Source organism: Gracilinanus agilis, chromosome 2 (assembly GCF_016433145.1).
Source record: "Gracilinanus agilis isolate LMUSP501 chromosome 2, AgileGrace, whole genome shotgun sequence".
Classification (NCBI taxonomy): domain Eukaryota; kingdom Metazoa; phylum Chordata; class Mammalia; order Didelphimorphia; family Didelphidae; genus Gracilinanus; species Gracilinanus agilis.
Genome location: NC_058131.1, coordinates 167989705 through 168008164, shown reverse-complemented (window position 1 = coordinate 168008164; position 18460 = coordinate 167989705). Strand labels below are relative to the sequence as shown.

General features: G+C 35.6%; 1 protein-coding gene across 1 annotated transcript in view; it reads right to left on the bottom strand.

Moving 5' to 3' along the window:
* ZMAT4 (zinc finger matrin-type 4) overlaps window positions 1–18460 on the bottom strand; it is a 371506-nt gene that overhangs the window by 139655 nt on the left and 213391 nt on the right. The window contains exon 3 of the mRNA XM_044659535.1: window positions 9189–9345. Within this exon, the coding sequence (XP_044515470.1) occupies window positions 9189–9345 (157 nt within the window). The remainder of the gene's footprint in view (window positions 1–9188; window positions 9346–18460) is intronic.

Sequence of the window (18460 nt, the reverse complement as noted above, 5' to 3'; positions counted from 1 at the left end):
CACAATTAAGAACAATGAGTAAAAGTTACAGGGAGAACTTCGTGCTTTTGTGTGTGTGTGTGTGTGTGTGTGTGTGTGTGTGTGTGTGTTTAGGAATGTGATTTTATTAGCATAGCAGTCTCCCCTTCCCTATTAAGGATGAAAGAAAGATAAGGTTCATGTCTAATAATGAATCACAATAATCTAGACAGAACCATCATGAGGAATGTGGAGCCAGCCATGGGAAATGATCACATAGACAAACTATTAAATGAAGAGAAATGCCAAGGCAAAACTAGGAGCTTTAGAACCTTCAACAACTGAAGACCTCTTGCAGCATGCTGTGAAAACTGTAGGACTAGGAGAGAGATGCAGACCAAAAGAAGATGCAGGAATAATAATGGGTATGTTGATCCTGAATGTTTATAAAATGAGTTGTTGAATTAAAATGACAAGCCACTCCAGTATCTTTACCAAGGAAACCCCAAATGGAGTCATGAAGAATAATGCCTAAAATAACTGAAGAACAAAGGCATGGCTGAAACAACTGGACAGCAACATTGACATTGGCACAAGGAAATGTGAAGAGCACTAAGATACCCAGACAAGTTATGAAATGAAAATGTTGCCCCTTCAAGTGTCTTAATTCCACTGCATGTGGCTAAAAATGACATCCAGTATTTTGTGAGAAATTAAGTGTCAGACTGTGAGTTTTTGTGAGGACTATGATTGAATTTCTGAAGGGAAGGACATGAAGATCACAAAAATGAGAGATCTAACTCTTGTATTGTTAAAGGAAGCTCAACTATAAATCTTATCTCACTGTTTTTGCTAACCCTATTCTATACATAATTTGTATTAGCCTTTATGTTTCCTGAGGTTTTCACCACTAAGAACTAGCCACTTTCTCTCCCAGAAATCTGCTCAGTACCTAGGACCATCTCACTCTAAAACATCATTCAAATGACCTTGCCCCCTTCTCCCATTGGTGAGTTCCTTCCAGGGGCCTTCATCTGGGGAAAGATCCAATCAGTTCATAATTAATTCCCCTCTCTGTTTCACTTTGGACTCTCTTGGACCTCACTACCAAGCCTTCCTGTGAATCTTTCTAAACCTCCCCTCCATTCAATCACTTTTTATATAGTCTTTCCCCCAAAGAAACTCCTTGAAGGCAGAAGCTGTCCTTTTTGCTTTTATCTGAATCTCTAGCATAGCATAAAGTAAGCATTTAACAAATGTTTTCAACTGTCTGCTAGAGGGACCTTTAAGAGACATAATCCAGATTCTTATCTTCCCAGGAAAAAGCCTGGGCATATGCATAATGAGCTACAAATATTAATGAGAGGTTCCCAAGCAAGATTAAATCCAGCCTGCCTTTCAGAGAACAGAGTCTGATGTTTGATTTATACCCAGAATCAAAGAATTATGGAATCTTGAATTTTTATGGGATTTCAGGCATCATCAGACACACAAAGCTTTACTTTTGTTCCATGAGATGTGCCAGACCTTCTGAGGACCTAGTAATAACTCATCAATCTGAAGGAGAAAAACACAATAGAAACAAATACTATAAGACAATCTTTTTAACCAAACGTACTTTCACTGTAAGAGGGAAGGGGCTAATTCATATCTTCCAATCATTTGCCCTCATCAGATAGAGTACCTCAAAAAAACAGTGATCTTTGCTCAAACTGTGCCTACCCAATGATTACTTCAGTGATGGGCCTGTTTTCTACAGAGAGGCAGCATGAGTAGTGCAACTAAAAGAGAAAAATGTGCCTGTCTCTTCCTTCCTTCTTCCTTCTTTCCTTCTTTTCTTCTTTTCTTCCTTCCTTCCTTCCTTCCCTCCTTTTCTTTCCTTATTTCTTCCTTTGTTTTTCTTTTCTTTCTCTCTTTTCTCCTTTCCCCCCACCGCCTCCTCTTCTTTGCTGTTGTTCTTCTTCTTTCTTCTTTTAATACCAGAAATAAAGAGCAATTATAAGATAAAACAGTGAGTCACCCAGATGATTTAATTCCCAAGGTCACACTGATACACCCCTATAGAAGACTTAGTAGAGGGTTTTGTATTTGCCATCTTTAGAATCCCTGTAGCCACTCAGGGAGCTGTTGCAGTACCTCAGTGAAGGGTGAAATCCTTCAGGAGAGAAATGCCATAGAGACACTTTTTATATTAAAAAGGCTTCACATGGACAAAGACAGATCCATTCTTCACATCATCCTTGGCATTTGCATTGAACCTCTCTGGCTTTTCCATGTAAAATAGTGAGTGGATATTAATACATTAGGAAAGAAGCAGTCAGGAAAGAAAGAAGCATAAAAATGATCACTTCACATGGGTCTCTTCAACCCTAACTTTATATTGAGTTAAAATTTATTAAATTGATATCAAGAAAAATCGTGACTTAGAAAATAAGGGGGAAAGATATCAGTGGGGAAAAGGCCTCATCAAACCTTAAAAACGTGTATATGGAAGGGAGAAAGCATACAATCTGTCCCAGTCCTCCCACTCTCACTAGCTAAACAGTGAATGCCAAGTGAATGTCTTTTCAATTCTATAAATATTTATTGATTGTCTAATAGTGTTCTGTCCATTCACACAACCACTTCTTTTCTTTCTTTTACAGGTCCTCATGTCTGTTGTATAGTAATAGCTTTCTAATTGGTCTGCTTCAAATCTCTCTCCTCTGTAATCCATCCTCCACTTAGCTGCTGGGATGATTTCTTAAAAGTTCAGATCCAACTATATAAACTTTTCTGCTCAGTAAACGCCAGTGACCCTCTATTACCTCTCAGATCAAATATCCTTGGCTTGTTCTTTAAAACCCATTTTAGCCAGCCCTGTCCTCACCCTTCTGGTGTTCATAGCCTTTACTTTCCTACACACATTCTACTATCCAGCTACACTTGTCTTCTTCTAGACTGAGTTCAAAATCTACCTTTCACAAGAGACCTCGGCCCTGATGTCTCTGCCTTCTAATATAAATTTCCATTGACTCTTTGTATGTACATTGTTATTTACACCTTAGGAAATCAGCTTCTTGGAAACAGGGATTGTTTTTGCCTTTCTAACATTTAGCACAGTGCCTAACATATAGTGATTAATAAATATTTATTTATTGACCAATCCTATTTAAGATACCATATACTGTAGAGAATAGAAAATAAGAGAAGACCTTACCCTCTTAAATTTTACCTTACCCTATTAAATTTTATAATTTAATAAAGCAAGTTGAGACAAGTATTCAACTGATAATAAGTCAGAAAACAGTAAATGCAATTTAGCAAATATAAAGGAGGCTTCCCAGAGTCATACTAGATCATATGCAATCAAGAAAGATTTTATAGGGAAATTGAGTATTCAAATATCATTAGATTTTCAATATTTAGTAGAGGAAGGAGATAAGAAATTGCGGCTAAAGTGTCAGCTTCATGAAGGCAGAGATTGATCCTTAGTTCAGTTTCTGTCTCCCTTGGTACCAAATATGGCACTTTTCACAACAGCAAACTTTTAATAAATGCTTATTAAAGGAATGGATTAATATTAGTAAGGACTCAGGGGTAGAAAAGTGTGAACCATATTCTCTGAATATGTCAAGGTAGAGACAGCTTTTCTGTTGTATAGTAATAGTTTTCTTATCGGTCTGCTTCAAATCTCTCTGAATTGGAGTCTAAATGCCAAGTTAAAGTTATCTAGTCTTAATTCAGCAAGGAACAAGAACTCCCCCCCCCCATTTTTTCAATAGGAGAGTATCCGTATCAGAGTTATTCCCTGGAAGAAGCAATATATTAATAATATCTAAGATGGAGAAGAGAAGAGCAGATTTGGGACCCGGGAGACCAATGAAGAGGATATCTTGCAATAATAAGCCAGACAAGAAAAATGAGACCTGAAACAAAGTAGTGGCAATGGAAAGAAGTTGTTTTTTTTTTCCCCCCAGAATCAGCTTGTAGCATCATTGTAGCATCATGCACGCATCACCTATCTGGGTTCCACTCCCCATTCCCAACTTGTCTCACTGCAGCAGTAGCTATCTGGGTCTGGTAGCTTTTCGGAACTTCCCTTTTTCTCAATACACAAGATGTCAAGAATCCTAAGACTTCTGACTGCTACGATCCTGTGACCTTTGTCCAAAAGAACATGACAAGACTCAGAAGATGTCAAGCACACAGATCTTTTTACTGTGCTTTTGGAATTACATCAATACAGTCTAATTCTTTGGTTTATATTATGGCTTAAAATTTACAGCAGTTTGCAATACACTGCACAATTCAATGCAGAGGCTTTTTCCCAGGGATATACATAAGACCTGAATACACAGGCAGACACAGAAGGCTATCCAGCTAGCCAAACTCCCAAGAGCTATACCACTCTCAAATAGGGAAGTCTCCATTGGGTCTTTTATTCTCCCTCCTGAATGCTCAGTCAGTACTATAGTATTACGGCCAGTTTAGAGATAACTTTCCTGAGGTCAGGTCTAGGTTTAACTTTAAAGGTTGGCTATAAGAATTCTCAGAGGGTGAAAGAGGTTGGTCCTTCATCAGGGTTACTGGCAGAGCTATAGCCATTCTGTCCCTCCCCCCAGTTGAGTCAATTCTCCTTTCAGTCATCAAATTGATCTTCTTAAAGGGTGGGTCTGACCATGTCATCCCTCCATAAAATCCAGTATTTCCTTATTACCTTCAGGATCAAAAAACAAAATTTCCTCATTAGCATTCAAAATCCTTCATAATCTACCACCACCACCTTTTCAGTCTTTTCACACTCTAATATTCCCAAATGCTTTGGATGCAATGGCACTGACATCCTTCCCATTCCTTAAACAATACTCACAATCTCCCAATTTGGAACATTTTCATTGGATGAACTGGAGATTCATATCTTTAATTCCAGATTTCCTTAAAGTCCCTGCTAAAATTCAATTGACAATGGGAAGTCTTTCTAGATCCCCCTCAATGCTAATGCCTTCCCTTTGTGGATGAACTCTAATTTATTTTGTTTATAGCTTTTTTGTATATAGTTGGTTTCATGTTGTCTCCCCTGGTACACTGTGAACTCTTTGAGGGCAGGCTTTTACCTTTTTTTTTAATATAACCAGTGCTTATTAAAATAGTGTTACCTAAGGAATATTTGTTTACTAATCAAATGCTATCCTGATCATGTCAATACAGAAAGAGAACAATCCCCTAAATTTGTCAAAATCTAATGACAGCTCTACAGATGTGATGGCCAAGGCAATCGAGAGAGTGCTCCAACCATTTCTGTGATGATGAATATGTGTGGGCACTGTGAGCTTCAGCTACATTCAAAGAAGATTTAGTTTATTGACAGCAACTCCCACATTGCCCTAGGAACATTTTCTAGCTCTGAGGGTGTTTGGATTCATGAAAACAAACTGGTATTTTGTTGTGTTGAAGTTGTATTTAAATTCACAGAGAACTATTTTTATCACAAAGTGAAATAAAAAATAACTTTAGCACTTGCTAATAGAGACTATAAACAAAGACATTGTTCTCTCATTCCCTCACTACTTCCAAAATCTAAGCTTAGCATAAATGTTGAGTTTAGCCATGGAAAACAAAAGGACTGGTTAAACATAAAAGGGAAATGCTTAGTGACAAGTGTTTTCGGATGTCTATTTTAGAGAGCAAATGGAGTAGTTTCTTTGGTGGATGTTAATAAACCTTTTGGAGAAGCAAGACACACCTTTTCTCGAATAGATACAGGTTCATTATTGCATGTCACTTAAATTTTCTAAGCCTTGGTTTCTTCATCTGAAAAATGGGAATACTAACGCTTGCACTAACTATCTCACAGGACTGTGAAGAAAGTATTTTGTAAATTTAGCAATGTAAACTATGGATATCTTATGCTTACATACAGACTATTCCTATAAAAATATGTTCATTTCTAAATTTCACATACACAAAACAATGGAAGTCTATATTATATAAACTTAGAAAAAATCAGTTTCCATCCCAGTTCAGGGCTTTGTCACCTCTCACCTGAACTGTAGCAATAACCTCCTAATTGGTCTCCTCTACCTCAACCTTTCCCCATCTCTAATTAACCCTTCTCTCAGATGCCAAAGTGTTTTCCCTAAAAGGGTAGGTTCAATTAGGTCAGCCTCTAATCAATAAGCTGATCAATAAGGGAAGTGGCTCCTTAATACCTGCAGTATAAAATATAGAGTCCTTCATTTGGCATTCATAACTTTTCATAGCCTATATTCTTTCTTACCCTTTCAATCTCCTTACAATCTATTCTCTTTCACAAACTCAATATAATTTAGCTATACTGGCTTGTTTCCTGTTGCTTGTGCAAGATCCTCCATCTCCCATCTCAGTGTCTTTGTACTTGCTATTTCCCATACCAGGAATCCTCTCCTCCTACACTTCTGATTCTTAGAAATTCTGACTTTTATTTAAGGCTTAATTCAAGCACCACTTCTAGGAGGCTTTCCCAAGCTTCCAGTTTCCTTCCTTCTAATGTTACTTTCCACTTACTCTGTAGTCTTCGCACATATTCTAATTCATATATGTTATCTCCCATTAGAATACAAGCTCTTTCAAGGCAGGAATTGCTTTTTCTTTTTTTTTGTATCCCCAACGCTAACATAGAGCCCCATAGAGATACACAGTGGGTGCTCCGTTGACTGATTAGATAATGGAAATAGTGAATAAAAGCATAAATGGATAGGTGGATGAATGAATGAATGGAAACATGAACGAATTAATGAATGAAAAAAGAAATAAAAAGCAAGTTTCAGGCATCATCAGAGAACAATTATTTGTCTCATTTGGCTTTAGCCAAGAGTATAAAAAGAATATAAGGATCTCTTAGACTTTCTAAAATTTATGTCCTTTTTTTCTTTTAAAGGGCCATTTAATTATACTGATGATCTATTCACAACTCATTAGACAGTGAGGTAGAATGCAAAGCTAAACTTTAATTCCAGTATATATATAAAGGAACTAACCTGACAGTAGTAATAATTATGAAAGATTCCCCACCTCTTTAAAGGATTACAAAACAATTCTGCTTTGTTCGAATTCTCTATATTTTGATTTTACTGCAACAGAAGTAATATTTCACACAATCATGGAGTTGGACGAGAATTTACCTAGGAATTTAGAATTTAGAATTTAGAGCTAGAAGAAACTACAGATATCATTTAGCCCAACCTCTCCCTTTAGAAACAGGAACAGTAAGGTCCATGGATGGATAGGAAATGACTTTCCCAAGATCATTCAGGTAATAAGAGACAGAGCATGAACCTAAACCCAGATTGTCTGATTCTGGATCTACTATACTCAGCTAATAATTAGACACTTTTTATAGTTAGACAAATAGAAAATTTGTTAATGATCCCTGATATTCTATGGTTGTAGAACTCTTAGTATGAGAACCCCCTTCATATTATACAGTAAGTTCCTTGAGGGCAGAGACAGTTCTTTTGTGTCCTCAGCATTCAATATGATCCTAGCTCACAGTAGGTGCTGAATAAATGTTTGACATTTTGACCAAAGCACATAATGTGTTACAATGAATAATTCTATGATTTAGTAGAAAAGTCCTAGGCAGTTTTCTTGAGGCATCTAGAAGTTAAATGACTTGTGTAGATCCCACTAGATTATGAACTTGTTGAAGGCAGAAAATATATTTTGTTTCCTTTTGCCTCCTTAGCACAGTGCCTAGTTGGGGTGCTTAAAAATGTTTATGAGGAAGCAGTTGGGTGGCTCAATGGATTGAAAGCCATACCTAGAGATGTGAAGTCCTGTGTTCAACTCTGACCTCAGACACTTCCTAGCTGTGTGACTTTGGGCAAGTCACTTCAACCACATTGCCCAACTCTTACTGCTCTTCTGCCTTGGAACCAATACACAGTACTGATTCTAAGATGGAAGGTAAAAACATTTATTGATTGGTTGATTGACGGTATGTGTTAGTTATAGGATTTAAGATAATTTCTGGTTTCCTTTTGAGACTCTCTTATAAGACTCTTTTATAAGACACCATTCTCAATGTCCTTAGTTTCTAGTACTTGCCCCATCCACAAATGATTATGTATCTTCCTGTCTGTTTACCTGTTGAATCTCCTCAAGTAGAAGATGAGCTTTTTGAGACCAGAGGCCATTTCCCACCTTTTTCGTTTTCATGCCCATCATCCAGCAATGTCTTAAAGACTAAACACATTTTTTTTACCCTTGTACTTCGGTGTATTGTCTCATAGGTGGAAGATTGGTAAGGGTGGGCAATGGGGGTCAAGTGACCTTCCCAGGGTCACACAGCTGGGAAGTGGCTGAGGCTGGATTTGAACCTAGGACCTCCTGTCTCTAGGCCTGACTCTCACTCCACTGAGCTACCCAGCTGCCCACTAAATAAATTTTTGATAAAGGTTCATTGGATTGGAATGGAAGTCCAGCATTTTACCCATTATGCCAATGCTAAATACGTTCTCAATAATATTTTACTTCTTAAATATGAAAATAATCTTATTATAATTGTGGCAAAATGTCAAAAACAGACAGATGTTTAATGAATTCACATTCTTTGAAGAAACATAGTAACCCTCAAATTCAAAATAAAATATGCTCCATTGTAAACCACAAACAGGAATTTTATATTAATTCTATACTAAGGTATACATGCCTACATGTATGTATATTTATGAATATATAGCCATCAAAGAACATCTAAAATTAAAGGTTCATATTCATGCTTAAAGAATCAGATTTAAAGCTGAAAGAAACCTGAAAAACATATTTTCATTTTAGAAATGAGGAAAATGAGTTCCACAGATATGTAATGACTTGTTCCAGGTAAGTCACTGAGCCAGGATTCAAACTTAGCTCTCGTGACTCCAAATCCATGGTTCATTCCAATGCTCATGTTCTTCTAAGAGATAAGCCATTTCCCAGGATGTTAATTAAAGGAAAGCTAATCTAGGCTGCTAACCTATGAATCAAAATAAACCAAAGTGATATAATGAGCTTCGTCAATTCTGTGAAAGTTGTTATGACAGCAAGAAGAAAGAATCGTGGTACTCCCTTGACTTGGTTACTTATCCAGCTATTTACTATTATTTTTAATAAGGCCCATGATTAAGCTGCTGCTTCAACCAATTCTACTTCAGAATAGCAAGCGTAATTAATGAGATATACAGTGTTCTATTTCCAACATCTCCCGATGGTTATTGTTCATAGCCTACCTGTGGCCTTTACCGGGGGTTGTTCTCCTAGCAACAGTTTTAACCTTTTGGCATGGATTTTCCCTTGATAATGTGAGTCAGCCACCACTGCTGATGTAAAAGACATGTTACAGAGGGTACAGCATTTGTTCTTATCCACCATGTCATCATCACTTCCCTGCAAGGAAAGAAGAAAAGAAACAAAACGTTAGAGGAAAAACAAAACAAAACAAAACAAAGAAGGCTCTGGGACCACAAAGATGCAGAAGAAATCACAACTAAAATCTATGAACATAACTAAGCCTTTATCCTCCCTACTCCCCATCCTGTCCTTCCATTGAATCTGGAATTATACCAAGACTGGTTTAGTGAAAGCTTAACAACTCTTCTACTTCTTTTTTGCTGTCTTTTTGAAAGACAGTGTGCTATCGGGGCAGCTAGGGGATTCAGTAGATAGAGAGCCTGGTCTGGAGATAGGAGGTCCTGGGTTCAAATCTGGTCTCAAATATTTCCTAGCTGAGTGACCCAAGTCACATAAATCTCACTGCCTACTGCTCTTATGCATTGGAATTGATACTTAGTGTTGATTCTAAAATGGAAGGTAAGGTTTTTTTTTTTTGTTTTGTTTTGTTTTGTTTTGTTTTGTTGTAAAAGAAAGACAATGTGCTATAGGAGGCAGAGCACAAGACTTTGTGGTGAGAAAGATCTAGTCTTTTAATCTTAGACCAGTATTTACTAGCATTGTGCAAGCAAGATACTTAACCCCTCTGATGTTCGCTTTCCTAATGTGCCAAATGGAGATGATAGTACCTACTCTGTCTATTTGCTATGAGGTTAAAATAAGATGATGTAGGTGAAGTGCTTTGCAGACATTAAAGTGCCATATAAATGTCAGGTATTATTATTACCACTTACTACTTCCTTGTCTGACAGCACATTCCAACGATCAGGTGCTAGAAAGGACCTTGGGAATTATCTAGTTCAATCCCCTTATTTTATAGATGAGGAAACAAAGGGCTAGAAAAAGCTAGTAACTTATCCAAAGTCACTCAGGTAAGGAAATGGCTTTGACATTGAATCATTAGACTCACAATCTAGCATAAAAAAATAATAACCCTTACTTACCTTCTGTCTTAGAATTAAGAATCTGTATTAGTTAGTTCTAGGGCAAAAGAGCAGTAAGGGGAAGGCAATGAGGGTTAAATGACTTGCCCAGGATCACATAGCTAGGAAGTGTCTGACATCAGATTTGAACCCAAATCCTCCTATTTCTAGGCCTGGTTCTCCATCCACTGGGCCATTTAGCTACATGTTTGTTTTGTTTATTATAACAGTGCTCACATATGTGAAGAAAAATGGGACAAGCACTTACTCAGGAAAATTCCATTTCTAACGTAATGAGGAAAAAATAGTGTTAACACCAACCCAGGACATATAATTTTAGATTTTAACCATGGTCTGAGATCTTGGCAAAGATCTACAAATTGGTGCATGTTCAGTATTTAACTCCACCACTAATACAAACTAATCTTGTCTACCAGAGTACTTCTTGGGGCAATTCTAATTAGCTTTGTTTATTTGATCTATTATTTCAGTATTCCAAAATATCTGAGAGCCCATTGGCTTGGATATTTCCTCAAAAAATGCAACTCGAACCCTTTACATCCTGTGATGCCTTTATTTCCTGTGAAAGTCCCATCCATGTTGTCTTACCCAATATTCTAGAAAGATCTCCCTCACACTCACCTGATTCTTGGTTAACTTGCACTCATTTTCATTATGTGAGCATACATTTAATTGATAACAACCTTTTACTTTACTTCCTTAGTATAATTACTTAGTTGTAAAGTTCTATAGCCTGTTCATGCCCACCATGAGCCTGTCCATTTCCCTTTGCCTGATCTTCAACTCCATTTTTCCCCAACCTGTTAGCATTCTATTACTGACAGCTCTACAATATTACCAGAAGAATGATGATATTAAATAGACATGTTTTGGATTTATGGAGAACCTTGGGGTCATTAAAAGAACCTTATGGTTTTCCAAGGACAAAACAGCTCACTTTTCCCATTCACTCTTAGGGCTGATTCATAATTGGTTTGTAATATCTATTTAAGATATATAAATATCAACTTTATAGGTTGTTCATCTAAGTGCTTATCTTGGACTAAAAACTAAAACTTCTTCATCCATTTATTTTTTTCCTGTGCAGATAGGTCAAATTCTTTTCAGAGATTAAAGATCTACCTTAGGAATCTTTTCATAACTTTGGGGCTTGATACAAAAACATCATTGACAAACGATAATATTTGGAGGATATCACCATAAATAGTAGGGATTCTTAACTTTTTTGAGTCATGAATCCCTTTGATAATCTGGTACAGTCTGCCAAACTTTAACAAACCAATTGGAACTTCTCTCCAAAAAATATTTTCAAATATGTGAAATAAAATGCTTAGTATTACATTACATAGCATTATATATCAATTGTGTAGAAATAAATTTAGTTTTCCCTATCTAAAGTCAAAGATTCCATGAAATCTATCCATACACCCCTTTAATGGTTCATCACCTTCAGACTGAGAACCCTTAATCTGAAGGGAATCACTATTGAAAATTTACTTGAACATTTGAAAATTATCAATTGTATTAGTCTACTATAATATTCATTTCATTATTTAAGTCCTCTACCCACTCTTATATATCACAAGTCACTCCTCCTTTCATTTGTGACTGTTTGCTGTGTTAGCGTGACCACTATTTCTTCACCTTTTGGTCAACCTTCTGGTGGTAAGTCTCTAGGTTTTCTTATCAACATGAAGGAACACAGAACTTTTCATTGCTTGAAGGAACCAAAGGAAGAAGAAAAAAGGATGCTGACCCTTTTCAGCCTATTGAACCAACTCAGTGTCTGTGATGTGCAATAAACACAGAAGGTATGCTGTTGGAAACTGAAAATAGTATGCTTATCACAGTTTCTTTTTAAAAAAAATATTTTGCCATGGTTACATGATTCATTTTCTCTCCCTCTCACCTCCCAGAGCTGACGAGCAATTCCAATGGGTTATACAAATGTTATCCCTTGATACCTATTTCCATATTATTCATTTTTGCAATAGAGCAATATTTTGAAACCAAAACTCCAAATCATGTGCCCATATAAACAAATATATAAACATGATTAGTCAAATGTTTTTCTTCTGCACTTCTGCTCCCCCAGTTCACTCTCTTGATTTGGAGAGCATTCTTTCTCATAAGTCCCTCAGGATTTTCCTGGATCATTGCATTGCTACTAGTAGCAAAGTCCATTATTACATTCACTAGTTCCACAATGTTTCACTTTCTGTGTACAGTATTCTCTTGGTTCTGCTCATTTCACTCTGCATCAGTTCATGGTGGTTTTTCCTTTTCACATACAAATCCTTCAGTCCATTATTCCTTACGGCACAATAGTATTCCTTCACCATCCTATACTACAATTTTTTGAGTCCCCAATTGAGGGATTCTCTCTCACTTTCTTTTTTTTTGCCACCACAAAGAATGTGGCTATGAATATTTTGTACGACTTTTTTTTAAGTTCTAACCATAACTCAAAGAAGAATTAAGCGTAAATGTTAAAAATACTGATTTTAAACTAAGAATTTCTTCAACTATCTTCATAAATGGATCCAGTCAGGTGTCTGTATCATAAAAAAACTAACAATGACCTTTGGGGACATCAACTTTAAAAGAGTTCTAGCTAATGAAATTATACTACAAACTCCTTGCTTGTGTATGAATATCCAGTTCTTAACACACATTGAATATTGTAAGCACTCAATGACCATCTTTATTTTGCTTGTATATGAATATCCAGTGCTTAACATGCATTGCATATTGTAAATACTCAATAAATGTTTGTTAACTGACTTACTGATATCATTCATTGAGGCAAATAGCATCTAAGAGAAATAGCAAAACCAATGGTAGCTGGGGGGAGTCCTAGCAAAAAGTAGAAGAATAGACCTCTAGTAGAGAGATGTACTCAGGTAGGTGATATAAGAGAGTCCCTGGGCCTGAATCTGAAACCTTTCCAATTTGTTAAGACTGTGTAAAAAAGGAATTTTTTATTCTTTTTTAATTTAATGGGGGACCAGGAGGTCCTCTTACCATAGGGACAGGAAGAAGAAACCTTAGACACAGGAAAGAGGAAGCATTGAGATAGGAACTGAGGTAGGAAAAGGTTATAAAAAAGGCCAGAGTGAGTTGCTCAGGATTTCAGTTGCTGACAGTTGAAGGCAGGGAGGGGTTGAGTTGCTGACAGAGCAGTCAGTTGCTGATAGGGCTGGGAGTTTCTGGGAAGTTGGCCGCTGGGTGTGAGTTGGTCATTGGGGGTTGATGGCTGTCAGTTGCTGACAGGACTGAAAGTTGTGAGGAAGTTGGCTGCTGGGAGTGTATGAGTTGGTGGTTGGCATTTAGTAGCTGGAATATAAAGGCAGATCTGAACTTACTGAAAGGGCTTTTTGGCGTTAGCTTTTAGAGGGGATTTGGGGTTTTTTGAACTTTTGGGGAGGTGGCTGATCTTCATTGACAGAACTGTTTGGGGTTGGATTAAACACTAATTGGGTTGGTTTGATTGGGCTGGATTGGGTTGGAATTTTGTGGGGTGGTTCTTATTAGCAGTAGTTATAGGCAGTTATAGATAAATATAGGCAATTTTAGATAGTAATTATAGGCAGTTATATATAGTTATAGGATAACTAGTATATACATTGGGAAAATTTCTTTATCTACCTCTTTCCTATATTTCCCTTCTTTTCTATATTCTTTTCCTTTTCTATTTTAATTAAACTAAATTGTTAAATTGTTAAAAGCTGCTAGAAGTTTCCTTTTCTCTGGCTTAAAGTGATAATATTAATTTACAACTCTACTATATTCTCATTAAAACTCAAATTATTAAAAGCTGCTCTCTTATTTTGTCAAAAATTATATTTTAAGCCTTACAACTGAAAAAAAAACATAAGGTTAAAGAGCCTTACAATGTGCAAGTTGGAAAGGGCTTTAATGGAAATCTGGTGTAGCCCTTCATTTTACAGATAAGAAAACTGAAGCCCAGAGATAGAAAATGACTTTTTTGGGTTATATAACAAGTGAATACCAGTGAGAATTTGCCTGTATGAAACTGAGGTCAATTCAGGTCACTTGTACATCTTGAGAACTTGTGATATAACATGGTATAATTAGCACAAATATAAATTTTCTATAGCTAATCTCTCCTCATCCTTACATATATGAATATATGTATATGTGTTTATATATACATTCATATATATAATATTCATGTAAATACAATATATAGGTAAATATTTTTATCTCTAGTTATTCACAAGTTAAGACCAATGTACATTTTTTAACATGACATATAATATCCAAGGTAAGAGTTTGGTCAAAAAGAGAAAAAAATTTAAAGGGTTCTAGCCAAGACCTTAAGTACTATTTCCTTTCTACTCACTGACCATCTCTATCCTACAATATATTCATCTAGAGGACAAATAAGGAGTCCAATATTATGTGAGAGTAAATTACCACCTGAGGAAGAAAATTGCCTAGTCATAGAATAGGGCACCACTCACAAATAAAACCATGGATTATCCTACATGAAATGATCCGTTCTCTAATAAACCAACAACCCAAATGGGTCAAAGATGGTAGCTTCTTTTTCTTTGTCACTGCCATAAAGCTCCAGATTTTTGAGCTTCCTAACACCTGTGCCACCATTAGGGGATATTTAGTCTGGAGAAGAGAAGTCTTAAAAGGTTTTCCTTCTCTCAAGTGAAAATTTTTCTTTTTGTCTTCATCTCTTACACCTTTTTCTCTTTGCTTTATCCTTTGTTCTATTCTTTGAGATTAGGAAAACAAGTTTAATCCCTCTCTTAAAAGACAATACATTAAATATTTAAAGATGGCAAACATACCACCACAAAAAAAAAAATTAAACATGACCCAAAGTGGAATGGGCTATCCCATGAGAAAATGAACATTGTCATATAGAAATCTTTGATTGGAAGTTGAATAACCACTTGCAATAAAGACCTGCTATGGTTTTAGTATCAAATGGAGACTTGCCCTTAGAGTCAGGAATTCGTAAGTTTAAGTCCTGGCTTTGATACTGTGAGAAGGGAATTTATATTTTGATCTGATCAGAGAGTTAGACTTCCCTTCCATTTGTTTTGAATTTGGGGCAATCAGCAACCAGGGAATTAATCACAAAGGCACTGCCCCCCCTGGGTGGTGCCAAGCTAATTGAGGAATTATGATTGGTTCCTGGAGGGGGGAGTGATGTAGGAGAGCTAATGAGTGAAGGGTACAACATGTGTGGTGAGACCCAGCAGGAAGCAAGGGCAGGGGTTTTTCTGAGGCTGAGGTTCAGAGACAGATTCTGCTTTGTTAGGCTTTAGGTTGATAGACTAGGTAATTCTTTACCTCCTTTCTATATTTTCCTCTCTTATTATCTCTATCTTACTATTATAAAGCTATTAGAGCTATTAAAAGTTTTGTGACTTAAGGGTTAGTTTCTATAAACAGCAACCAGAACATTTTTATTCTTATAATTTAGTCAAACCCATTCTAACCATTATAATACATACTAACTGATATATACTGAATAAACCTTGATAATTCATTTGAACATTTTAGTACCTCCAAGATTCCAACTTGAAGGGAAGGTACTGATCCACATTGATTGAAAAATTCCTTACCAGAAGCTCCTTTCCCTAATAAATATATATGGAAAAATTTTTAAATAAAATATTATCAAGGAGACTATAGCAATATATCATGAAGATAATCAAATATGACCAAGTGAGATTCATACCAGGAATTCAGTTCAATTCCACTTTGGAAATTTATCAGCATAATTGAACATATCAATAATAAAACCAACAGAAATCATATGATTTTAATACACTGTTGGTGGAACTATCAACTGAGTCATTCTGGACAGCAACATGGAGCCATGACCAAAGGGCCATAAGATGATGCATACCTTTTGACCTATCAATAACGTTACTCTGTCTGTATTCCAAAGAGATCAGAAATAAGGCAAAAGGATATAGTTGTACAAAAATATTTTAGCACCTCTTTTCGTAATGGCAAAGAATTGGAAACTGAGGAGACATTCCTCACTTGGGAATGTCTGAATAAGTTGTGGCATGTGGTTGTAAAGAAATACTATCTCACAAAAAGAAATGTTGAACAAAATGAGTTCAGAAAAACATAGAAAGACTTTTATGAATTGATGGAAAGGGAAGTGAACAGAACAAGGAAAACACTGTATACAGTAACAGAAACATTATATGACGGTCAACTGTGAAGGATGAAACTATTATCAGTAAAGTAAATTTTCAAGGTATCAACAAGGGACTCATAATGAAAAATGCTGTCCAGAGCCATAGAAGAAACTGTTAGAGTCTGAACTGACAGATCAAAGCATGTCATCTTCTACTTTATTTTCTCCATGAGTTTTTTATTGTATGTGTGATATGTGTCTTCTCTCACAGCATGAGTAATATGTAAATATGTATTGCACAAAGCACTAGTATAACCTATATAAAATTATTTACTGTCTGTGGAAAGGAGAAGAGGGAGATAGAGAGAAACTGAATCATAAAATATCAGAAAACAATAATTAAAAATTGTTTCTACTAATAATTTTAAAAAGAAAAAAGAAATCATTAATAGGTGAAGAAAAAGCTTTTGACAAAAAATATTCATTGTTATTAAAAACACTACAAAGCATAGAAATAAATAGGCCTTTCTTAAAATAAGTAGTACCTATCTATAAAACCATCTGCAAGCATTATCTGTAATGAGTATAAGCTAGATGCCTTTGCAATAAGGAAAGGAGTGAAGTAAGAATGTTCATTATCACAACTATTATTCACTATGATTCTAGAAATGTAAACTATGACAATAAGAGAAGAAAAATAAATTGAAAGAATTAGAATAGAAAATAAGGAAATAAAATGATCCCTCTTAACAGATGTCATAATTGTATATGTAGAGAATCAACTAAAAACTAGTTGAATGATTAAAAACTATAATAAGGTGGCACAATACAATATAACCCCACATAAATCATTAGCATTTCTATACTTTGTTAATAAAGATCAGAACATGAGTTAAATAAATTCCATTTAAAATTACTGTGGACAATATACACTATTGGGAGTCTATCTGACAAGACAACCCAGAAACTATATGAATAGAATTACAAAACATATTTACATAAATATAAGTCAGATCTAAACAACTGAAGGAAAATTAATAGCTCAAGGGTAGATTGAGGCAATATAATGGAAGTGACAGTTCTACTTAAATTAATTTATATATTCCCCACCATACCAATGAAATCATCAAAAATATTTTATAGAGCTAGAAAATGATAACAAAACTCATTTGAAAGAATAAAAAGTTAAGAGTATTAAAAGAAAAAAAATTGTGAATGAAGGTGATTTAGCAGAACCAGATCGCCAACTGTATTACAAATTAATAACTATCAGAATAATACTGGTTTAGAAAAAGAGTAGTGGATAAAGGGAATAGATTAGGTACATAACACATAGTAGCAAATAACTCTAGTAACCTAGTGTTTGAAAAACCCAAAGATTCAAGATTTGTGGACAAGAAATCACTATTTGACAAGAATTGCTGGAAAAACTGAAAAGCAGTTTGTCTATACTGAAAAGCATTTGTATAGACCAACATCACACACTATATCCAGAGATAAGGTCAAAACAGGTAGATGATTTAGACATAAAGGGTAAAATCATAAGCAAATTAGGAAAGTATGGAATATTTAACTGTCAGATTTATAGATTAGGGCAGAATTTGTGATCAAACAAGAAAAAGAGACTATTACAGCATATAAAATGGATTATTCTGATTACATCAAATTTAAAAAAGTTTTGCACAAAGAACATCAATGCAACCAAGATTAGAAGAAAGATGAGAAACTGGAAGGTGGTGGAAATTATGGTAAGTTTCTCTGATAAAGGCCTCATTTCCCAAATTTACAAGTTATTTCCCAATTGATAAATGGTCAAAGATATGAATAGGCAGTTTTCAGAAGAAAAAAATCAAAGCTATCCATTGTCACATGAAAAAGATGCTCTATATTACTTTTGATTAGAGAGATGCAAATTAAAATAACTCTTAGGTACCATCCCTCACTTTTCAAATAGGCTAACATGATGGAAAAGGGAAATGACTAATGTTGAAGGGGATATGGAAAAATAGAGACATTAAGCCTTTAT